The 25,792-nt window shown below is 34.5% G+C and overlaps 1 protein-coding gene and 1 pseudogene across 2 annotated transcripts; both read right to left on the bottom strand.

Moving 5' to 3' along the window:
• Positions 1 to 45: 45 nt before the first annotated feature.
• On the bottom strand, positions 46 to 25,792 carry FAM133B (family with sequence similarity 133 member B). Of its 2 annotated transcripts, XM_039878099.1 has the most exons (11): positions 25,639 to 25,792; positions 19,330 to 19,427; positions 17,450 to 17,528; positions 16,720 to 16,794; positions 16,553 to 16,585; positions 16,069 to 16,131; positions 15,447 to 15,539; positions 11,581 to 11,631; positions 6,652 to 6,744; positions 4,769 to 4,816; positions 46 to 1,833 (listed from the first exon to the last, which is right to left on the bottom strand). In XM_039878099.1, exons 1-11 carry the CDS (start codon positions 25,660 to 25,662, stop codon positions 1,747 to 1,749), a joined length of 744 nt encoding a protein of 247 aa, XP_039734033.1. In that variant the 5' UTR covers positions 25,663 to 25,792; the 3' UTR covers positions 46 to 1,746. The 2 variants fall into 2 exon arrangements, with proteins under 2 accessions (XP_039734033.1, XP_039734035.1); XM_039878101.1 differs by lacking the exon at positions 11,581 to 11,631.
• LOC120615267 (uncharacterized) lies at positions 9,596 to 9,714 on the bottom strand (annotated as a pseudogene).

Genomic DNA, 25,792 nt, shown 5'->3' with positions numbered 1-25,792 from the left:
GAGAAACTTCTTTTTGGATACAAAATGTCTCTCAAACTTTCTGTGTACTCAAGACAAAGTTTTGCTATCTTTATTAGGAAAGAATATGAAGCCTTAAGGATAAAATTCAAGGAAATGTACCAAGAAATGTGTTATTTTTACAGCTAAAAACTTGGGGACATGTCTTATCCACCTACCACTTAACACCTAGTCATGTTTCTTAATCTTTATAACTTTACTTGTGACTCAAAGGGAGCGTTTTTAAGTAAAATAGCTATTTATTCAGCCTCTTGTCATGCCAAAATGTTTTGTGCATATACCACTATAATTAGCATCTCTGTAACAGGCAAAATTGTACATCAAATTATATTTCATGTTACCTGATTATATAAAAATGTAAAGTGAAAATGATTTATCAATTCCTTATAATATTACTAGTAAATAATTCAGAAGGAGATACGAGGCACAAAATCTTAGTAAAAGGACACAGAAAGAGCAATTAATGTAATTCTCACGTAACTTTAACTTGTCATAATTTGTTGTGAATATACAAAGACAAACTTTTAAAATGTTGTATTTACTAAGACTCTGGCAAGAGCTTTATGTAACAAGACATAGCATACCAGGCCCACCACTCAACTTCTTTATGGTTAAGTTGCAGCTTCAATATGAAGCTGTTACAAAAAAAAAAAATAATAATAAAATAAACAGCCTGCTTTTCACATGCTAAGTATCTTGGCAAGAATGCCATTAAATGCAGTAAGGAATTTAAGATAGCAGAATAAAAAGTTAATAAAAGCTAAACATTACAGCCTAAACAAAATTCATACAAAAAATAAAGTAACTATCACTGGTTACATAAAATTTTCCTAACTGGTTAAAACTTAGTAGTATAAAACATGCATTGTAGAATCTTTAGCTATCAAGTTCAAAAAGTACCAGTGTCTATTTGAAATGACTCCTCTCCAAAGCCAAAGTGAGGTCAAAATTAATTCAAATGTTATAACACATTCTAATGCTAAGACTCATTCAGTATTATTGAAGTGGAGGTAAATCCCAGAGCTTCTGGGGCTTTCTCATGCTGCAAAATGGCTGGTTTTTCTGGTTCACTCAAAGCAGCATATGACAGAGTCCAAGGATGTCACTAAGCTCAGTGAAGAGCAAGACTGTCATACCCAGCTCTGACCTCCCCATAAAGCATGGCTATTGTGTCTGCAAAAATAGGATGTGTGAGGATAAAAGGCACGCTATTCTGCTGGCTAAAGAAATAGCAAACCACCCCCAACCCTAAAAGCTCCTTCTCCAGGTAAATAAAAGTATACAAGGGGAAAAAATTAAAATACACTTATCTACAGAGTAAGGATTTTGAATTATCAATGTAATCCCTACTTCAAAAATGTTAACTAGAATCACCTGGTCATTTCTGATTCCATCTTAATGATGTATCCAGACTGAGTTTCTGATGACTTATCATTAGATATTTCTAGTCAAAAATATTAACTTTATTCCCAAATGTCAACCACTAGTATAATTGCTGTGTATTATCTCCCAGAGTTATTAAGCAATGGAAGAGAAAAAGATGTTCAGGCAGCAGGCAACTATTACAGCCCTTTCACACAGTGGCATCTGAGTGGCTACTGAATAGTCCAGGAATAATTCTAAAAACAATAAAATTCATGCATTTTAGTAAATATATCATAATTTTCACAGTTGAAATTTCCTCAGACATTGCACTTTCTTTTAAGGGAATCCTGATTTTTCTTAATGTTATGGTGAGTCAGGACTTGTACTAGCAGCCTTCTTTTTCTTTTTCTTACTGTGTTTCTTATGCTTCTTTTTCTTTTTTGTTTTTTCCTGTAAAGACAGTTCCATGTTAGACATGTCTATAAAAAAACATGCAAATTAAAAACAACAACTTTACCATGCATAGTTATTTTGAACAATCCACATAACCAAGTAAGCTACTTAAAACATTTCTTGAGAAGTCTCAATAACCAATATCATATGAGGACTGAGAGAGCACTTATTGATTTTCAAAAAGATAAGGAAAAACTCAAGTCATTAACACATTAATATAGCTTTTAACAAAATTTCCTACGGAAAAGAAATTCAACTGAATCATGTTATCAATTGCTATATTACATTTAATTTCTTAAGGTAAAGAAATTGTGGTTACTAAAAAGAAACCCTCATACCAAAACAAAAACAACTGTTTTTGCAAAATGACAGTTTTTCAGAGAACAGATATATTAAATCTATTAAATTTAAGTAAATAGAAACACAGATACTATGTACTGCTTAGGATGGGAGCACTATTTTATTAAATTAACAACTGGTACAAAATATTGATGAATAGTTGAAAAGTCTTATTTAGCTTAGTAAACCAGATGCTTGACTTTCAGAGGAAAATACCGCTGAAGCCTAGAAGCTGTCAAATTGTCACTGATAAAGGGAGCCAGAATTCTGCTGAACCCTGACCGTCGTGACTGTTTCAGAGGTAGAGAAGGCAGAACTTTCAGAAACAGATACTTAGACAGGTGGTATCAAATGATAGACTAGCCGTTGATATTTGGAAGAAAATAAAAAGAAAAGAGACATACACGCTTAGTAAAAGCAAAGCTTCGTTATCTATTTCCTCATCTATCAGAGCTTTCTACAATCCCCCCTTCTCTCTCAAAGGCTCTATCACTTTGTGGCTTTACGCTAACTTTTATCATGCTTTTCATTACAAGCCCACGTACACAGGGACAGTCCAAAATCTTATATTTGGGCTTTTAAAAATAGATTTTGGATATAGGTTACTTTTTCATAAAAGGACAGTTGAACACTCTCTTCTTGAAATACTTTTCTTCTTGGTTTCCTTGATACCTCACTAGGCTGTTTCTCTTCTATCACAAAGACCTCTTCATTTCCTTTGCTGATTCTTCCTCTGCTCTACCTTTCAGGGCTTTTTTCCCCTTCTTTCCCACATGCTTCCCCAGTCATGTTTTAAAAATCTTTACATCCGGTCCTATAATGTGACCTCAGGATTGCAAGTGCCTCATTAACAGCTCTACCTGGTTATCTAATAGGCATATCTAAAATTACCATAAAAAAATGCTTAATTTTCTCTCCAAATCCTCTCTTGGCCATCTTAGTAACTGGCACCACTAATATGTCATTTAACGTTAGACAAAGAATGTAAGCTATCTTTGAATCTACTCTTTTCTTTAACTCCACTCTTCACATCCAAAGCACCAAGCGAGTCCTGCTATCTAAGTCTAGAATGTATCCCAAATCCATCATGCTAGTCCCTTTCCACACTACCACTGGAAACCAAAGATCATTCCTCACCTCTGCCCACTCAGCTCCTCTGCCAAAGCATTTTAAAAATGTAAAGTTGATTCAGGCTACCTCTTTGCCCAAACCCCTCAAAAGAGCTTCCCAAAACATTCTGATTAAAACCCAAACACTTTGCTATGTGATATGGCCTCTGCTTACTTCCAACCTCACCGTATGCTATCCTCATAATCTAGTAGGTATAAACCAACCTTACCCTCTTTCAGTTCCTCAAACATATGAAGCTCATTCCCACCATAGGAACTTAGCTCTTCTCTGCCTAGGATATTCTTCCTTTGATCTTCACATGGTAGCTCTTTCTTATAAACCTTATAAAGGTTTCAGTTTAATTTTACTTCCTCGGAGAGGCTTTCCATCCCCAAAGTAACCCTCTCACGTACTGCCCTCTTATCTATCTTGTACTCCATTAAAATAACTCTACCAAGACCCACAACAGTGCCTGCACAGACAGCTTAATAAACGCATGCTAGCTGAACGTATGAAAAAGCGAAGTAATTTTGAATTTCAAATTCAGATTAGAATTATCCAAAATTAGTTAATTTTATATTTTAATTAACCTGAACCAAAGACCAAAGCAGTCTTCATCTAAATTATTCTTCCAGTCAGAGAAAAAAAGTCTTTCAAATGTCACCTTGGTCTTGAAGGCATATAAAATGTTAATTCTGAATCACATATTACCAAGTGAACCTTATCAGAGAAGGACTTTCTTTTTAAGACCTAAGGAAATTATGGGAGGGCGTAGTTACCCTCAAATCTATAAATGATGCTATTCTCATTTTTATTTTACCTTTCCCTAAGAAAATGCCTCCAAAGGCTATAGCCCAGAGATACTGGGTACTCTTAAGTTACTTTGCTGCTATGGTTCACATTACTCTTGGATAATTTGTTATTCACTTTCTCTAGGTTGGTCTGCTTCTCATTTGGATGCCGGTGCCATTTTCTTTATTCTCTTCTTCTTTCTACCTTTCCTACTTCTCAATCTGCATAACGGCAGAGCTGGCTTTAGAAATCAAAAGAATCATCTTTATTATTGAATATCCTTTATGTTGTCACATTCCTGCTTATTATTCATTGCAGTTTGTGCTCAGAAAGGCTTTTTCTGTTAGTACCAGTTTTGGTTGATCTGGAAGTACCCACTATCGAAGATAGAAGGAATCATACTTTAATATCATATTTCATAGTATAGCTTAAGAAAGACAAACAAAAGTTTGAGTTTATGTATCTAATAGTAAGATACTGAAATGGAAACATGTTTGCTACCAGGGTATTCTTCATATTTCCTAAGCCAGTTTAACTTTCTCCAACCCATCAGGTGAAGCTCAAAAGCACACTTTTCCCAATAAATATTCAATTGGTCCCAGTGAACAGAATCATGCTTTACCCATGACTCGTTTTATATTAAATAAAAACAGCTATACTGTTGTGATGTAAAAACATAAGTGATACTTGCTGTTGCTTTTTCTCGTTCTTCACTGCTTTTCTTCTTTTTGGCTCGTACCTAAAAAGTTTAATTTTTGTGGAGAACAGAAGACAAATATGTCACTTGTATTCAAGGCATTTCTTTTTCATTCCCTAATATATATTGCATCTTCAAAATTTGTACGTAAAAAAACATTCTGACAACCAAATGACATCTTAAATGCTGTTTTACCTCAAACCCATTACATCACAATGAGAATTCAATTCAATGAAAAATATTTAAAGGGAAAGAAATTAAAGTTTTAAATCTCTAGAGGGCGTTTGTTATATTTTCATCATCTTAAAAAAAACAAAAACAAAAAACACAGTGAAGTACAGTGGATAAAACACATGAGCTCTGAAATAAAACATACCAAGCTCTGATTCCTACTTCTGCTATATATTACTCTTAGTTTCATCATCTGTAAAATAGAAATAATATCCACTCTCTAGGGGAAGTACTGGGAATAAAGTAGCTATTTCTCTAACTCTGGTGTCCAATAAATAATAGTTATATGTATACTGTATTTAGTATAAACCACTGATCAAAATCCTTTAAAGAAAGAATTATCACCCCATTAATATTTTATTTCAATCTTTAAAGTGTGGATTAAATTGAAAGTTGCTAAACCTCATGTGTATTTAATGTTAAGTCCAAAAATAACATTTTATATTAAGGCAAGTGCTCTAAAGAGCACTTAGGAAATTATTGTTGTTTGCTATTCTTGTCATAACAATGACTGAAGTGGTAGTAGTAGCTGTGTTGCATCCACATTTAACTAGGCCAAGACAAAGGATGCTGTCATGCAATGTCTATGACATAACTTTTGAATGGCCTGTTAAGACATTCATGTTATGATACAGAAGCTAAATACACCAAGTATTCTGTACAGGGTTTTAAGATGCAATAAATGTCCCCAAAGTGCAAATATCACATAAATAGAGGAAAGACTATTGTTTCATTGAGAGCTTTACTGAGAATTGTCCACCATTCTGGAAAATGCCAGTGATAATGCCACTGTACAGTTTTTGAAGGGCATGTATATAATGCTCCTGCTACAGCATGAATTTTCTTAAGTCTTAAGATTTTTATGTCTTTTGGAGGTACTACACTCAAGCATTTATGTACTGAAATATAATTTAACAAAATTAGACATTTTCTTGTATTTCTTCTATTTTTGTTAGGGGATATTAATATAAAGATGTATAGGTTTTATATATGTGATATTAGTTACAAATTTCATTTCAGCGAGCATTATAAAGTACTGCTCTAAAATGAGGGCAATCAGCCCTACTTTACAAACAAGGACACCAAGTCAAAGAGAGAAATAGATAACTTACAGACCTACCAGTAACTAAAAATAGACTCTAATTCTAAGAGTACAAAATCTAAGACAGAGCTATCAGAGCTGAAAAGGACTGTCTGTCTAGATTATCTAATTCTACTCTCTCCTTTTATAGATAGAAAAATTGATATCATGCCAACATTTCTGCTTCACCTCATCACCCATCTACTCCCTAAATAGTACTAGTTCCAAACAAAAACAAGGGAATGCGAATTTCAATAGGCTATACATTATACAGCACCTTTCATGTAATCAAATAATAGTATAATAAAAAGAAAATATAAGAAGAGTAAATATATCTCAGACTGGAAAGGTATGTGAAAATATGGTTATCAAAACAGCAATATAATTATCTTCTTGAAAAATATAAATTTTTTTCTGAAATGGAACTTCTTTTTTTCATAATACATCATAATAACAAAAGTAAATCAAATACTTTGAAAGTATTTCTTTTTACTAATTCATATTTATTAAATCAAATAACCAAACATTTTAAAGTGAAGAAAATGGATTTAATTATATACTTAACCTCCTCAATATAATCGGTTTCTGATAAGGACTCAGATGATAAAGGTTTATCTTCAGGATACATCTTCCTCTTTTTGCTGAGTCCTTTAATGTCCTATGAAAAAAAATATATGTATCTCAACTTGAAAAGTTATATTACTATGCCATGCAAATTTTCTAGGTTCCATTAACAATTTTCCAAATTATCATAAAAATTATCTATTTTTATTTAAAAATGTCTAAAACTGGTGACATTTACCAGGATTCAGTCTTTAATTCCAAAAAAGTAATACTTTTATTAAATAACCTGAAAATAACCACATATCCATTTAGATGTAATATCCTCCTTTTCTTTAACTATATATGATAGAATTTTATTTCTTTTAGGTTTATAGCCCACATATAAATGATATCATGTGGTTTCCAACTTTGCTGTCTGATGATAGAATTTTAAAGAGTCATAAGGAACAATACCAATGGTCTAAGATTTGGGTCCTCTGTATTCTAATTCTTTTGTTTCTACCCAATTCTTTTGTTTCTAGACAGGCCTAGTGCTGCAGAGAAAAAAATCAAAAGGTAATTATTTGTAATGACCTAAAAGGATCTCTATGTAGTAATTCCTTTAGTTGATTAAGTGTTAAAGTAAAAAAAAAAATTATCTTCATCTCTAAGTATTTTTAATGTTGACAAAATGCATAACTCTAAGTGAGACTGGTGGAGTACTTAGGGACTTAAATATATATTTTAAGAAAAAAAAATTTCAAAAACATTTGAAGCCAAACATGGAAAAATGTAAGAATTTATTAAAGCTTTGTGGTTGATATGGTGGGTGTCATTTTATTATTTTCCACATACTTTTTCTATATGTCTAAGTAGTTCCTAACAACGAAACTACACAGTGAAAAATGCTCACCACTTAATCTTACAAAGAAAAAATGATGTAAAATTTTGTACAGCATGAATCCAATTTTGAAGATATAAACTAAAAAAGTCACGTAGAAAATAAACTAAGAGTGATTATCTATGTGTCAGATTATAGGTACACATAATAAATGCTCATTGTAAAAAAATTCACACAAATCTCACTGCAAGGGATTAAACACCAGAGATTTTTGGAAATAACTGTCTATGTGTATATTTACAATTTTACATAAATACTTGCTATTTGGAACTAGCTCTTCTCACCCTATAGTATCTTTCCATGCTAACTACATTGTCATTTATGGCTGCCTTTGACATTAGTTGAAAGTATATGCCACAATTTACTTAACCCATCTCCTCTGGAGGGCAGGCACACGGATTCTTTGTTATTAAAAGCAAAGTTGAAACACAATGAAGAGTATGTGAGTACAAAATCCTTATCTAATAATAATGACTAAATCAAGGACCGAAGCAGCCTTCACCCAAATGATTTTCTCACTCTCCCGCCACTCCGCATGTTTATTTCACTCTTTTATGAATCACACTTTACCAAAAAGTCTTTTATTAATCATCATATCAATCTCAGATTATTGGAATACAGTGGTATTTTCTTTTATAATTACCAACCATATATTTTACCAATTTTTCTGTGAGTGGTATTTTTTTAATTTGAAGATCATTGTTTTTGAATTATGTATTCCTAGTTTTTTTTAGTTTGTTCATTAGTATAATTAAACTTTGTTCATGATTTTTTGTGATCTTTTTTGTCATTCAGAATTAGAATTATGTGGTCACAGATTTCTGAGTTTTAAGGCACAGTCCTTCCCCACCCCAATATTATATTCGCCCTTGTCTTTTTCTAGTTATATTTTCGTATGTTTAAAACTCTGACTTAACTGGAATTTATTTGGCCTTAATATCTATATTTTCCAAACGACTAGTCATTTTGTCCCAAGAAAAGCCACCTTTATCATATATTAAATTCCACAAATATTTAAAAAATTTTACCTGGACTCTTTGGTGTTTCATTCCCCCCACCCCCCCTATTCCTGTACTATACTGCATTGTTTTAATGAAAGCATTTAAAAAAATGTTTTAACTTCTAGTAAAGCAAGTCATACCCAGGAACATTTATTAAATCTTCATATGTATCTCTGAATAGATTTATAGTTTTTTTCAAATAAGTCCTCACTTCTTTAAAATTTTCCTATATATTCTTTGTTACTATTATAAATGGGCTATTTTCTTTCATTATATTTTTTAACTGGGTATTGCACTGCACTTTCATAACAATTTAAAATAAAAATGGGGCTCAAAACAATGACTGATATATTTGACTTAAAGTTACAACCTCTTCCTTACATAGTTATGACCTAAACAAGATTAAGAGAAACCACAGAGCAAAAGATGTTACTCATGTATACGAAATAGTAGTATCCAAAACGTATGTTTTAATGAATCAGAAGGATCAAAAACAATCCAATAGAAGAATGGGTAAACACTATGACCAGATAATTCACAGAAAATGAAATCTGAAGGGCTAATATCAAGTGAGGAAGCTCAACCACGTATACACATTGGCAAAAAGGAAGCCTCCAAGTGTTGCAAGTATGCAGAATAGTAGAAGGAATGCAAATTAATAACAAGCACTTTGGTAAGCAAAATGTAGATAAGTTAAATGTATGCACATTCTGGGACCCAGAAATTATAGTCCTAGGTATATCTCAGAAAATTAGCGGTAACTCGTGGAAAAAAAATAAATAAATAAGAAATAGCTATGGCAGCACTGTGTGCATTACCAAAAAATGAAAACAATCTAGATGTCCACATATAAAAGAATGGAGAAATAAATTGTGGCAAGTTAATATAATGGAATACTATAAATGAATGAAACAAACTTGAGAGTATCAACAAGGATAAATGTCAACTAGCAATGAGTGAAAAAAATTTCAAAAGGAAACAAGATACCATTTTGAAAATACAAAATATGTTATTTATGAACATATGTAACCATAGTGTTTTTTATTTTTATTTTTATTTTTTTACGCTAACAGCACCTGGTCTTCCTAGGTGGTCTCCCATCCAAGTACTAACCAGGTCCGACATTGCTTAGCTTCCGAGATTGGATGAGATTAGGCGTGTTCAGGGTGGCATGGCCATAGATTTGTAACCATAGTGTTTAAACGTGGATGTAAAGATGAATATTAATTTCAGAAATGGCAGCCTCTAAGGAAGGAGAAAGTATCGGGTACTTTTTTTTTTTTAATAGAACAAGACCTGAAACAAAATGTAAATCATTTGTTAATTCTAGCTAATACATATATGGGTGTTTATTATAGTATCTATTATGTATGTGTCTATTACCTTGTGCCTTATATTATTTTGAAATACTTCAAATTCACAATGCAGTTGTTTTAGTATTTTATGTTGTATATCACCAGGTTTTAGTTTTGCACATACGTTTTTTAAAACTAAATTTATTGGAGCAATATTGTTTAACAGCATAAATTTAAAATTATATAAATTTCAGGGGTACAACCTGATAATACACCTGTATACTTCATGTGTGCTCATCAGAGTCTAGTCTCCTTCCATTATCATATTTGACCTCCTTTGATCACTTTATCCTTCCCCTCTCCTCTGGTAACCATCATTCTGTTATTTGTTGCTTTTTGTTTTATATCCCACATGACACATATATTTTTTAAAAGACATAAAAGTAACCATTTATTCTATAATGGTTTTGAAAATGAGGAATTAATGTTGACTTACATCATATCCTTTTGGCAACTATTAAAATAATCATATGATTTCATGTGGCCGGTTAACATGGCAAATTATATCACTAAATTTCTTATCTTTGAATTCTTGAAATTAATCCAACTTGGTAATGATGGTTTCTCTTTTTAGTGTCTTAGTGGCCTTTTATTTGAAAATTGGTATGAAAATCACATATAGGTATATACCCAAGAGAAATGAAAGCATATATCCATATGGAAACTTGTTTACAGTAGCATCATTCATCTTAGCCAAAAGGTAGAAAAAAACCAATGTCCATCAATGGATGAACAAACTGTGTTATGTACATATACGGAACGTTACTTATCTATAAAAAAGAATGAAGTACTGACATACTTGCTACAACTTGGATGAATCTCGAAAACATTACACTATGTGAAAAGAAGCCAGGTACGAAAGGTGACATATTGTATGATTGCTTTTATATGATATATCCAGAATATGCAAATCCAGAGATAGAAAGATTAGAGGTTACCTGGGGATGGGAAGAAGGGAGAATGGGAACTGATTACTTAATGGGTATAAGTTGTTTTTAAGGTGATAAAGTGTTAAAATTAGAGTGAGGTGGTCTTTGTACAACATAGCACATATACTAAATACTACCAAATGCTAATTTTAAGATGATTAATAAAAGCCTATTATGTGAATTAAAAAAATGATATAGAAAGACCAAGTAAAATATAGTGACGCTGGTCTGTAGTTTTCTTTCATTAGTAATTGCTTCCTTTCGGCTTTTATTTTTAATAATCAGAATAAGATTTTAACACATAAATCAGAAACATGGGTAGGGATTAATTTAGCATTAATTATATAGTTAAGTCCCAAGTGAAGGTAAAACATCTACTTATAGTAAAAACTTTTTCAAAACTTATCTATGGTACTCAATTTTAAACAGAAGTCCATGCTCCTTAATTAAATGGGCCTCCTTTAAAATAACTTGAGGAAACAAAGGAAATGTGTAATCTCCATTATTTTGAATTTTGAATTTGATATAATCCATTTTTAATTTTTAATTTGAATTTAATACACAAATTCAAACTCTCTGCAGGAATACTTCAATAATGAATCCAATAAATAATTTTCTTAAATCAACATGAAATGTCATAAAAGCAAAAGAAATAAGTCTCATGTTAAAAAAGGGAACACATTATTGTTAATTTCTTGAAATTTCTTAAAGTAACTGAAGTATTGTATGACAGACTATCTTAAGGCAACGTAAAATTATGATTACCTTCTCTTTCTCAGATGCATCCTTTGACTTCTTTTTCCTTTTTAAACTATCCTAAACAAATATATACACACACATATCAATTTTACATGTAAAAAATACAGCATTATAATATAAAGACAAAAATACCAAAGGGTAATTGCTCTATGACTGAGAAATTTACTTCAACACCAAAATTTTTTTTTAAATGTAGGAAAAATATGTTGTGTATACTTGTGGTTGTAAAGAAACAAGACTTATTCATTTCTCTTCTGTATATCAAATCTATGTAAACCTAAAATGACTGATATTGTCTATAATAACCACATGGCCTATTTTAAAGTAAGACTTTATGCTACTGTCTGTATTTGCCTGTGGTGGTCATGTGCTCTGGAGTTCTATTCACATTGTGCTCTGACATTTACCAATCTGATTTCCCTGGTCTCCTTATAAGGAGGATACAAGGAATTCTACTTTTGAATACCTCAGTTCCAGCTATTAACTTCATTGAGCCTTTCTTATGCATAAGGTAGGATCGCATAACAAATAACTACTTCACAGGGTTGTTGAGAGAACTGAGTTAACATGTCAAGTGCTTAGAACTGGGCATAACATGTAGTAGCTATCATTAGACTGGCTCTTCTGTTTTAAAAGACAAAAAAACCCTCAACATTTACTGAATACTTCCTAGACACTTTTGTCAGAAGTAATCTCACTAGGGGAGTAGATATCTGCCACAAAACCAGACAGCTGCTTTGTTCTGGGATCCTAGGACAATGTTTATTGTGATCTATGGACATCCCTGTGTCAGAATCACAGAGGGCATTTGTTAAAAATGTAGACTTTTGAGCCTAATCAGATTTACAAAATCAGACTCTGAAAATGAGGCCCAGGAACCTACATTTTTATTGCAACCTGCATGTATTCCTTATGACCACTCTTGTTTGACAGCGAATTGTGTCTGACAATTCTGGATAGCACAGAACAGATTAAGGTACAGCAGAAAGGACACTGGACCAGAGAGTAGAAGATAAAGATTCAACTTCCGATTCTAATACTGGCTGTACAAATTTAAGCAAGATGTTTTTTCTCTGAACTATGACTTCACGAAAATGAGAAAAATAATGCCTGCCATTCCTTATCATAAAGCTGTCATGGAAATGTTGAGACATGGAGATATATATGTGAAAGTATTTAGAGAACAATTGAATGCCATAGGTAAGATATTAAATGGCGCAGAACTTCTATATTTCGAGACCGGGCAAAATGGCCTTGATGATAGAAACTTTGCTCATCACCTCTTGCAATCACATCGAAGTTGAGAAGGAAACACAAACAAACAGCAAGCAAAGTAGCCTGAGGGTCTACAGGAACAGAAGCCCCCCAAGCCCCCTACAACTAGCAAGAAAAATAAGAAATCACCCAGCAACAGATGGAGGTAGGAGGGGGTGAAGATGCGATCAACCCCAACAGAGTGGCTGAATAGGACAGAGGTGATAGGAGCTGAAATGGGCAGTGGCAGATCCCTCTTAAAGAGGCTGTGTCTTGGAGTGGACTTTCGTGGTAACAGACTTGCTCGCTCTGAGCACTAGTGCCAGGTCAGCTGCTCAGGGGACACCAGAGACTTACAGGAGGACACTGAGTTGTTGGAGTGAAAGCTGGAGGGAGGGCTTTTTCCCAGGAGGAAGTGCTGGCGATATCCACTGTTCTTCTGTTGAGCCCTCCCCTGTCCTTCCCAGTGTGCGGACTCAGTGCCACCATAGCTGGAATAACAGAGGTCGTTCTGCCCAGAGGATTCCCTGTAACTCTGCCTCTCCCAACCCACAGCCCTACCCAAGCCACATTCACTTGTGTCCTTGGTGAGCCCTGTGCCACTTGCTGAGCAGCACCAAGACTCACACTGGAGGCTGCTGGCCTCGGTTTCTGGTGTGGCTTCTTAAGGCAACTACAAGCACAGCATCTGTGGATTGCTTGCTGAATCTTAACAGGTGGCCCTGGAAGTGCACAGGCTGGGGCTAAACTTGGCCTATAGCTGAATCCCTCTCAGGACTGTGCCACTGGACACCTACTTCACTAATAAGACCGGGAGACTTAGGAGCTTTGCTTAGTACACAGAAACAGACACAGAAAGGCAGCCAAAATGGGAAGACAAAGAAGCAGAAACCATATGAGAGAACAGAACAGAGAAACTGGAAAAAAGGAGTTAATCTAACAGATGCAGAGTTCAAAATACTGGTTGTAAAGATGCTCGAGGAAATTAAGAGAAGTGTAGATGAACTCAGTGAGAACTTTAACAGAGATAAAAAACATAAAAATGGAAATAGAAATTATAGAAGGGAACCAGTTAGAAATGAAGAATACTTTATCTCTGATGAAGAGTATAATAGAGGGAATCAACAGAGTGGAGGAAGAAGAGGATCGAAATGCCGATATAGAGGATGAGGAAGCCAAGGACATGTGATCAGAACAGCAAAAAAAAAAAAAAAAAAAAATTAACCAAGAATATAATAATACTTTAAGGAGCCTATGGGACACAATTAAGGGTAACAACATCTGTGTCATAGGGGTACCTGAAGAGAGAGAACAAGAAGCTGAATATATATTTGAAGAAATAAAGATGGAAAACTTCCCTAATCTGGTGAAGGAAATAGACATACAACCCCAGGAAGCTCCGAGAGTCCCCAAAAAATGAACCCAAAAAGGCTCACACCGCAACACATCATAATTAAAATGCCAAAGGTTAAATACGAAGAGATAATCTTAAAAGCAGCAAGGAAAAAGTGGTTAGTTATTCACAAGGGAGCTCCCATAACACTGGCAGATTTCTTAAAAGAAACTTTGCAGGACAGAAGGGCTTAGCACAAAATATTCAGTGTTGAAAACCCAGGATCTACAACTAAGGTTACTTTATCCAGCAAAGCTATCATTTAGATTCGAAGGACAGATAAAGATCTTTCCAGACAAAAATAAGCTAAAGGAATTTATCACCACCAAGCCAGTATTACAAGAATTGTTAGAGGGACTTCTTTAAGAAGAAATAAAATGTTTCAAAAACGTGAATAAAGAATGGTAATAACTACCTATTTATCAATGACTACCTCAAATGGAAAACAATTAAGTGTTCCAACCAAAAGATAGGGAAGCTGAATAGGTAAGAAAACAAGACCTCTACAAATGCTGCTTACAAGAGACTCACTTCAGATTAAAAGACAAGTAGAGACTAAAAGGAAGGGGAAGGGAAAAGATATTGCCTTGGTGAACCTAGAGGGTACTGTGCTGAATGAAGTCAGATAGAGAAAGACAAATATCACATGATTTCACGTAATGTGGAATCTAAAGAACAAAATCAACAACAAAAATGGAAACAAATTCATAATTACGGAGAATATTCTGACGGCTACTAGACAGGAGGGAGGTTTGGGGGGAATGGTGAAACAGGGCAAAGGGATTAAGAAGTACAAATAGATAAATACGAAATAGTCATGGAGATATAAAATACGGCATAAAGAAAATAGTCAACAATGTTGTAAAAAATAACAAGGGGGAAGAAGACTACTTGATTTAGTGGGGTGACCACTTAGTGAGTTATATAGATCTCTAATCACTATGTTGTACAATTGAAACTAATATATTATTGTATGCCAACTAAAAATGAAAAAAAAAAACCAAAAAACAAAAAACAACAACTCACTGAATTATACAATGTAAGTATGAGCAACTAATTGTCTATTATACTTTAGTAAAGCTGGGGAAAAAAATCTTCCCACACATGGCAAAAAATGCCATATCTCATTTCTAAACTGAGAGCGATTTAAGATAGGAAGACCTACAAGAAAAACTTAGTTATGTGTCTTCGCTATCCAAAATGTTGCTAATTTAAATAATTTTACCTTACTGTCTGATTCAGTTTCTGACATGGAGCTTTCAGAAGATTTATGTGAACGGTTCTTCTTTTTCTTTTTCCTTTTTCCTTGTTTTTTATCCTATATAAAACATTTTTGGAAACATTTGCTTTGTTTTTAAAGTATAACTGATGCATTTTATTAATATCAAACATTTATCAATAAAGAAAAGTTAGTGAAAGGACCAGCATGTAAATATGTTTTACTTAATATTTAAAATGTAACATATCAATTTCTTGTTTTATTAAAAGTGATTTAAGTCACATGTAATCTCTAGCACCTAATCAAAGAGCATTTTTGATTTTCAAATCTATTTCTTTTACTGATTTTTAAATGAACAAGACAAATTCAGAAATCCAATACACCCCCCCAATATTTAAATATTTAATTATTTATGTCAGTGCTCTCAGTTATAGATAAGTAATCCAACTCTGGAGTAAACATCTTTAACTGGTATTTTATAACATGTTTCCTTTATAATTAAAGAAATTACAGATATTTCATGAATCAAACTCTGGAGTAAACATCTTTAACTGGTATTTTATAACATGTTTCCTTTATAATTAAAGAAATTACAGATATTTCATGAATCATTATAGGCAAAACTTACCTCATCTTCAGAATCTGAAGAACTGCTGGAAGAATCAGAGCTTGATGAAGAAGAAGATGAATACTTGACCAAGCACAAAACAATTAAAGCTTGTGAGATGCAGGAATTTTTTTTCACCAAGTCTCTCAAATACTTAATGAAATCAATCTAATATCTGAGAACAGATGCCATATTCATACCTTAAATACTAAAATGTCAAATGTCATATTTCCTCACCAAAAAAAAAAGGCTCAACAAAATAATGATAGATGTAGCCATGGTAGTCAATTTTCCTTCTTTAAAAGCAAGAGAGGAGTTACTAGGTTATAATGAGGTTGGTACCTATCTTTTATATCAAAAATAGAACAAAACCACCTATAACTACCATAAGATCTCCAGGCTCTTTGACTCACCTAGGGTTAGCACACAGGTTGTATAAATTATTCTTACTTTTTTTGTAGGTTCTTAATTGTAACATTTGGAAAAATGGAAAACTTTTGCTCACCCTACCAGATTTCTTCTTTTCTTTTTTCTTTCTCTAAAAGCAAACAAATAAAAGTGCAAATCCAAATAAGTTGATAGGAGTTTTCAAATTTATCTATTAGTAGCAGTACACAGCATTATTATGAAAACCCAACTACAAGGGTAGCAATAAAGTAAAAATGGTATTACCTGTCTTTTCTTGGATGAGCTCTCACTTCCACTTAGTAATTTCTCCCTATGTTTTTCTAATTCTTTCTTCCAGTTCTGCAAAAAAGTTATAAAGACCATCACGGGCTATCTATCCCCTTCTAATACATCTAAGACAACCACTGTTTCCTATCCTCTATCCTCTATTAGTTCTCAACTACCATCCTCTAATTAAAAAAGATATCCCAAGCGCTAGAATTTTCTACCCTATCACCGAAGGAGCCTGTATGAGCGCTTTTCAAAGAGAATATTAAGGGGTGGGAGTTCTCCACTCTATATTGAGAGAAGGTATCATTACTGAAGCTGAGGACTTTTTTCTTTCCAACAAAGACGGTTTTACAAACGGAAGCTGAATTAATCTATACTGTGGCTGAAATACTACATACATTTTTGGAAATCAAAACTAGCAAGTATCACCATGGAAATCCCAGGGTAAAATGGGGGCATGGGGATAGGGGAGAGAAGGGGAAAAAACCTATCATTTAGAAAACTTTAAGATGATTTAAATTACTATAAGATGGTTTTCTCTGTTTTTTAAAATCATATATTTACAAACAAATCTGTATTCAATAAAACAAGAACACCTATAAAATACAGAGCCCCTTAACCTACAGAGCTATGTCTAAACCCTTGGTTTATTAAAAAATTATTTCATTCTTTTATTATAACAAAAAAGACTGGTCTATTTTTTTGAAAGGTACTATTTGCAAACCTCATTCATTTTTTCTTCAAATTCAGCCAATGCCTTGGAGCCTTTCTTTTTCTTTTCTAGTTGTTCTTTCACTTCTTCCCTTAAAAAAATAGAATGTAAAAATACATTTTCAAGCAATTCGAATTAGAGATGAATGCTTACAAACAATACAACGAAATTTCATAAACACATTTTTCTTAATCCCCTAGTAAGCCTCCATTCCAGTGTTCATACATTTCAAATTTGTGTTCACATCCTTGTAAATCAATTATCACAATAAAGCCTATCAAATAACATCAATCACGCCTTTCTTAAATATGGGTTATAAAAGCTAATACACAAAACATTTAAGCATTTACATACTACAGGCACTTAAATATATTTTCCTTTAATCCTCACAACAATCCTGTAAGAAAAGGTAGTATTCTTTTACAGATAAAAGCTGAAGTCTGGGGAAAAGAAATCTGCCTAACGTTACAAAACTTTAGTAGTTTCACTGTTAGGGTGAGCCAAAGTCTATTTGACTGAACTACTATATTCTGTTACTGAATCACCCATCTTATAACGTATTTCACACATGTTGTGCAGAAAAGAGTTTACACAGCACACTTGACTGATTATTCACGGAATGGCCCTGGCTGTGTCTGGGAACTTGGATTTTAGGCGGGTCCTTACCATTCCCCGTTAAGAGGTACTCACTGACCTAAGTGGTTGTATAAACTCTATAGTTTGGGCTGAACACCTGCATTCCTTCTGGAGTCTACAATTTGGGCACCTAAGAGGCAGAGGCTGATCAGTCCCCAGTAAAAACTCTGGGCACAAAGACTCCCTAAGAACTCCCCCAGTTGGTGACATCTCACATGAAGTATCACAACTTGTGCTAAGAGAATGAAACTTGTCCTGTGTGACTGCATAGGAGAGGAAGCCTTGGAAGCCTACATTCAGTCTCCCTTGGACTTTATGCCATGCGCATTTTCCCTTTGCTGACTGTGGCTGGTATCCTTTCACTGTAATAAATCTTACCCACGAGTGCAACTGAGTCCTTCTAGTGAATTACTCAACCTGAGAGTTGTCTTGGGGACCTCTGATACACATGTAATATACTTGCTTGCACACACCCCCTTTAAAGTTCATTCCTTCTCCCCAATTTTAAAGACAAAATATACTTTGTTTGGGGATAATTTATTTTCTGGTATGCTGCAACAGTTGACAGCACTCATGAACACTGTAAGAGGTTGACAAGGCTTACTTCCTATTTAACTCAAAGGAAGGATTCCCAGTTATATGCAAGGACAACTTTGAATTACAGTTGCCCAGCTTTCAGAGGCATTTAGAAGGATTCTCAAGCTAACTACTCTGAAGCCTGTCATGTTACCTCGGGAATATGATATTTCATAAGAGGACATTCTAAAAAATAATAAGGCTATGAACTTTATTTACAAAAGGTCAGAGCTACTCTTTGAGGGCAAAACCCAACAATTTAAAGTAAAATTTTTACCATGGGAAATTCTCACTGAAAAGCCGGCAAATAAAACTAGAACCAAGGCCTAAAATTATCCTTCATAACACCTAGTTACATCTCGATGAAGGATGAGATTACTCAAACTTACCATTTTAAATAGGCTAGGATAAATGCAAGCTTAAGGTCTTTTTTAGGGGATAGAGAAGAGATTAGTGTGAAAAGGTTATCTGGTAGTGCTTTAGCTATTCTGAGTACTGGGTTCTCAAATGTTTGCTTTATACTCATGCGTGTGTTTCATACACTCAAAAGAAAGCACATATCAAATGTTACTTCAAAAATTACATATCTGGCAATTGCTTGGCAATCAATAAAAGCTGTAACAGTAACCTTTAAAAAGTTTATGAAAATTTTATAAATAGATAAATTATTTTACAAATACCAGGTAGGCCTTGGTCGATTCAGATAGTCTTGGATGGTTGGCCCTGAAGACTGGATTGGACCCCTCGATCTGGCCATTGCTATTGGGTTCATGTAGGCCTTGAGGAAAGAATAAAATTTACTCCATTAAAATAACCATTAAAAATGCAAAAGCTCACTTACTCATAAAGCAATTTGAAAAAAATAAATAAATAAAAGGATGTCTAACCAAGCAGGAACAATCTGGCTAACCAATTTTTCATTATAAAAAATAAATTTAGTGCTCTATTAAGCCTTACAAGTATAGAAGATGAGTAATATCGTGATTTCATAGAAAATGTGTTTTTACCAGAGATTTGATGAAAATGATATCTCTTACTGTAAAATGGCTTTATAATGCCATCTCCTAAAGCCCAATAACCCTGTGAGGATGGTAACACTGCTCACCAGCAAATGAAACTCAGTTCCAAAAAAAAAGGTAAAGAAGATATAACTCTAAATTCATTGCTTATTCTACTCTGTCTTCTATCTCAGGAAGTATTGTGCCACACTGATGGCAATTTTATTCACAAATTGTGAACATCAAAAATTAAATTATGCACAGAAAAAAATAGATAACCAGGACTTCATCAAAATTAAAAATGTTTGTGTATCAATGGGCACTGTCAAAAGAATGAAAACACAATCCACAGAATGGAATGAAATATTTGCAAATCATATATCTAAGGGATTAATATCCAGAATGCATAAAGAAATCTTACAACTCAATAACAAAAACCCCAAACAACTCACTTCAAAAATGCACAAAGGACTCGAACAGACATTTCTCCAAAAAAGATATACAAATGTCTAATAAGCACATGAAAGATGTTCAACATCACTAATAACTAGGAACACGCAAATCAAAACAGTGAGATCCACCTCACACCCATTAGGATGACTATTATCAAAAACACAGAAAGTAACAAGTGTGGTCAAGGATGCGGAGAAAATGGAACTGTTACAAATTGGTGGTGGGAATATAAAATGGTGCAGCTGTTGTGGAAAAGTTTGGTGGTTCCTCAGAAAGTTAAATATAGAATTACCATATGATCCAGCAATTCCATCTCTAAATGGAACTGAAAAAGAATTGAAAGCAGGGACTTGAATAGATACTTGTATACCATGTTCACAGCAGCATTATTCACAGTATCCAAAAGGTTGAAACAACCCAAAAATCCATCCAAGGAAGAATGAATAAATACATATGGTATATACATACAATGGCATATTAGAAAGAAATGAAACTGGTACATGTTACAACATGAATAAACCTTAGAAATATGCTAAGTGAAATAAGCCAGAAACAAAAGGAGAAATATCATATGATTTCAATTATATAAGCTAGCTAGAACAAATTCATAGAGACAGAAAGTAAATAGAGGTTACTAGGGGCTGGGGTGAAGGAGGAGGGTAGGGAGAGGAGGCTGGGAGATATTGTTTAATGGGTACGGAGCTTCTTGTTTGGGATGGCAAAATGTTCTGGAAATGGATCATGGTAATAGTTGCACAACACTGTGAATGTACTTAATGAATGTACTGAACAATGAATTTCATGTTATGTACATTTTTCACAATAAAATAAACTACAAAAAACTAAATTACACTCTGTATACTGCAGTTACTACTGCAGGACACATTTTTAAATACATTTTTCAAAAACACTGAGACAAAATAAAGCAAGTTTGTTAATTACAGTATTTAGTAAAGAGATGTTTTATTAAAATTTAGTTTGCTACAGATATAAAATCTGTCTTTAATTCAGTCTCAACCTCTTGATCTTTATCATTTTTCAATTTTAATTCAAGTCAATAAACATTTGTAACTTCTATTTTTAAATAAAAAGAATTTTAGTTGAAAACGACTATTTTCAAGGTTGATTTTAAGGCCTTAAATCTAATACTTAACATTCCAAAGGAAGTGAAAGGAGACAATGTTTTTGTTGCCTTTTACGTAACAAAATCTGTAAAAATAACTAACATTTTCCACATCCATAACAAATACTAGTTATATATTTTCAGGTTTCTCTGGCAGAGTAAACAATATAAAACCACTATAAACAATACACTGAGAACTATTTCCATTCAATTGGACACTGCCTAATTACTTTGTATGAAAAAGTTTAACCTTTAACATATTTTCTTATAGGCAGGAATGACTGCTAGAGCTCCTAATGTCAGATATGTTATAGAATAAGGGCTGATGTGGATATCAAATGCAAAGTTAAAGACAGGGCATATAACATTTTTGATACCAACTGTTATGCCCTCAAATATTTCATTCAATGGCCTTTGCTGAGAATTTCAATCAGTTCATGTGGAAATATGAGAACTAATGGAGGACACAATAGAGGAGTTGGTGGCCTAGCTAGTGACACTGACAATCCTAAGTAAAAGCAAGTACAATGTGTAAGCTAAGTTCGTCATTTTAAAACAGGAGCATAATACCCACCACTTTCTCATTTCTTTGGTATCATGTCACAATTTTAGCAGTACCTAATGGTAAAATATTTTAAAGTTTAAAACTGTAAACACTGTTTATTCCTGAAGAATGCAAATCTATACAAGGATGTTCAAAACTAAATTACTAAAATAAGGAAAAACGAAAATACCCAAATCGCCATCAAAAGGAGATTCATTAAGTGTATTAAAGTGTACCCCCCAAATAAAATACTAAGTAGCCATTAAAAAGAATGAGATCTATAATTACTGATATGGAAAGATGTCCAAGATTTCTTGAGTGAAAAGCAAAATCAGGTTGCCAAAAAATAAGACACCAAATTAATAAATAGCTATAAAAATTTTTTAAAACCTAGATGCGTGTACACCAAAATGTAAAAGGAGATGTCCACTGTCATCATTTCATATACTGGAGGAAAGAACTTTTAAATAACTCATTACCTTTATAAAAGAAAGATAAAAACAAAACAAACTACAAACGTTATCATGATATTAATGGTAAACAAAATTAGAGAAACTCAATCACAACACTGCCAACTCCAATTCAAAGAGTTGAACTGTCTTCAAGTAAAAATTCGCAAACAGTGCAATGGTAATTTTTCATTCTAATTTTTAAAAACCATAACATAACATTTACTATGTTTTACAGTCTTCAATTTTTTTAGCATTTATGTTAAAAAGTGCATTAACATTTTTATGTCTTAATGTCTACTGTGAACCTGGTTTCCCAAAGTACGTACCAAGCTATCTTACTGTTGACTTTTCAGAGGAAAATAAAAATAAAGTAGTATATTCACAGGCTAGGATTATTACTTATAATCAATTTATGGTACAAGTATATGGGCTATCATTGAGTATGCAGTAAGGTTTAATTTTCAAGCTTCTGACCATAAACACTGCCCTCAGTCTGCTTAAGTAAACTCCAAATATCTCCATTATTTATTTCAGTTATAACAGCAATATTTATTAAGTGCATCTTATGTACTAGGCTCCTTGCAAAACACTTGATAGTTTGTGCTTATAATCATTAAGCAACAATGCTTTTTTTCCTACATACAACAGAAAGGTTTTTAAAACAAAAAAAATAACTTTTATAAAGGTAAAACTTTTTCACTTATTATGTTTCAGTGTGAAAATTAATGCTCCTAACACTAAGGGGTGGGTGGTTAGGCATCAGTTAAAATGAAGAAGTGGTGAAATTTCTTGAAACACCATGCTATCATTTAATTGCTTTAAATCCTGTGCCCTCAAATCAAATGCTCATGTTCATATAACTAGAATTGTCTGTGGCTCCAGAGTGCTGCATGAGTTTAGGTGATAGAAAACAATGTTTTTGAATCTCAGGTTGGTAAACTGGGCTCAAAGAAATATGCAAGTGGGCAAGCTGAAAAGAGCAATGCGGTAAAACTGTTAAGGACAGTGTGCAGAACTCATTTGTTACTCTGATTACCTATTTTTATCTAAAGGATACATCTGCCTAGAGGGCACAAATATCAGAAAACATGCGAGAAAGTTTTGGAAAACAATGGGCACAAAGAATGACTATATGAATTTAACGACTCTTTACAAATCTTGAGAATGAAAATGTTTAATTAAAAAAACAAACAAACCTGTTTAAGAATGCACAATACCAACGTGAACCATAATGTAAACTATCAACTTTGGGTGAAAAGGATATGTTAATGTCAGTTCATCAACAGTGACAAATGTAACACTGGTGAATGATGTTCACAGTGGCAGAGGCTGTATACATGTGATGGTAGGGAATATATGGGAACTCTACTTTCTCCTCAATTTTGCTGTGAACCTAAAACTGCTCGAAAATATAAAGTCGATTTTTAAAAAAACCTTTCAAACTGAAATTTAAGAGATATTTAAAAAGCAACTATCATCTTTAAAACTGTAATTTAATCATCAGTGTAAGAAAAAAAAAAAAGCCAGTATTTTCAGAGGCAAACATTCATTTTGGTATCTAAAATCAAGAGTTACAATGTACTGAGCTTAGTATCAGATGACCCAAGTTTTGGTCCCAGTTTAAATAGTTCCATCGCCTCGTTCATGCAAGGAAGAGACTGAATTTGACAATTTGTGTCTTCTACATCTTAATTTCATGTTTTCATTCCCACAACCTTTGAAGTGTAAACAAAATGTCACCAGAACACTGTGCCAAGACAGCATACCAAGTAATAAGCAGAGCCCAGAGTTATTATCAAAATGCTCTGGAGTTAAATGAAGCTCATTTGAAAAGTTTTTCAAATGCTTTAAAGGGATGTATAAACAAGTACTCCCCCCAAAAAACAAAACAAAACATCTTGAGCCCCTGATGAAACTGCACGGGAGGTCTGGTAATTTCTAAACATTCAAGGCCCAAGCACATTAAGCCAAAACACTTAACACTTCAAGCCTAAGGACGCTCCAGCAGAACATTTCAAACTCTATGAGAATCAGGCTACCACAACGAGCTCTGACCTACAGCCAGGGAAGTAGCAGCAAAGAACATGCCTCAGTTTTGTAATCAAGGTTCACTAGTGTGATTCCTAGACATCTTTGATTTGTGAAAACTACATAAAATTAAATTAAAACAAACGTTTTGAAGATGGGAAATGTCATCACTTCATACAAATAAAGCTCATTTAACACTCCCCACTTCACTCTCCCAAAAACCCACAAAGGAAATAATCGCTGAAAATGCTAGTTCATTCAATTTAGTACATTAGCGTTAAATGGTTTTGTTTGTTTTTTCCATTTTGCTGCGCAGGGGTTAAAACTGTCATAGACAAGCCCAGGAACTGTAAGGCTGCCCAAGTTTATTGCTAATCCTTTGTTTAGCACCTATCCAATCTGATGCATAACCTGGGTTTTCCAAATCAACCTAGGGGCCATCTAGAATGCCTTCCTTCCATCTCCACCAGTAAAAAGAACCTTTTCTTTTGAATGTCCTCAGAACCTCAAATCTTTATAAGATATCATTTCTTACTCTACCGTTTATTTATATATTGCTTATACATTTACTAGAATAACTTTCATGCCAAACACTGGCCTGGCCATCGTGCCTTTTGTGGTCTTAACTAGGTTGATGATAACACTGATCTCCTTTTACAGATAGAGAAACTGAGACTAAAGAAAAACAACTTGTCTCAGGTCACCCAACTCTCAAGGGACCAAAACTGACATTCCAGTATGCTCCTAACTCCAAGTCAACTACTTCCACGCCATTTATTTCTTCACAGGGCGTACCAGATGCCAGGCAGTGCTGGGCGCTGGGGACACGAAACTAAATGCTTCCACCCTGGTTCTAAAACGTGAGCACGTCTCCGCTAGAACGGGGTACGCTGCAGGCCCCCGGGCGCAGGGACCACGTCCAACGACTCCAGGCTTCCATCTCACCTGGGTGCGCACGAGAGGGTGCGAGACCCCAAGGAGGGAGCGAACCCCGGCGCCTCCACGGGCCTCACACTTTGGGCTAATGTGCTAGAGGGGATGGGTCTCCCCGAGTTCTTATTGCTCTAGAAAAAGGGCACTGCTGGCCGGAGGGAAGGAGGGAAGGGAGCCAGGGAGCACTGCCAAAAGACGCGGCGAGGTTGGGGTGGGAGAGGAAAGAGGACATCTTGAGAGAGTGGGGGGCGCCCCCGAAGGCGCCAACAGCGTGCGCGGCGCACGCGCGCCAGGAGCCGGCGTTGGGGAGGGTGCGGAGGTGGGAGAGACCTGAGTCTCCCCGCTGGAGGTCTCGGTGCCGCCGCTGACCCTCAGGCCTGGCCGGGAAGAGCTAGGGGTCCCACTCTCCTGCCGCCTGGCCCTGCGTCGCCCCATTGTTTTCCCCGTAGGGTACTCACCACCCGATTGTCCCGCTTCCCCATGGTGCTGGACTGAACGCACAGTCAGACACCGAAGGAGACCAGGCCAGCGGAGCGGCCGAAGCGGGCCCGCACAGGTCCTTGTCTCAACTCCCCCACTCCGCCCAAAGAGCGGCGCCGCAGGGATCGGGAG

The sequence above is a fragment of the Pteropus medius genome, unplaced genomic scaffold (genome assembly GCF_902729225.1).
Source record: "Pteropus medius unplaced genomic scaffold, Ma_sr-lr_union100, whole genome shotgun sequence".
Lineage (NCBI taxonomy): Eukaryota > Metazoa > Chordata > Mammalia > Chiroptera > Pteropodidae > Pteropus > Pteropus medius.
The sequence above is the reverse complement of the archived record's forward strand: the minus strand, read 5'-3'. Positions and strand labels throughout refer to the sequence as shown.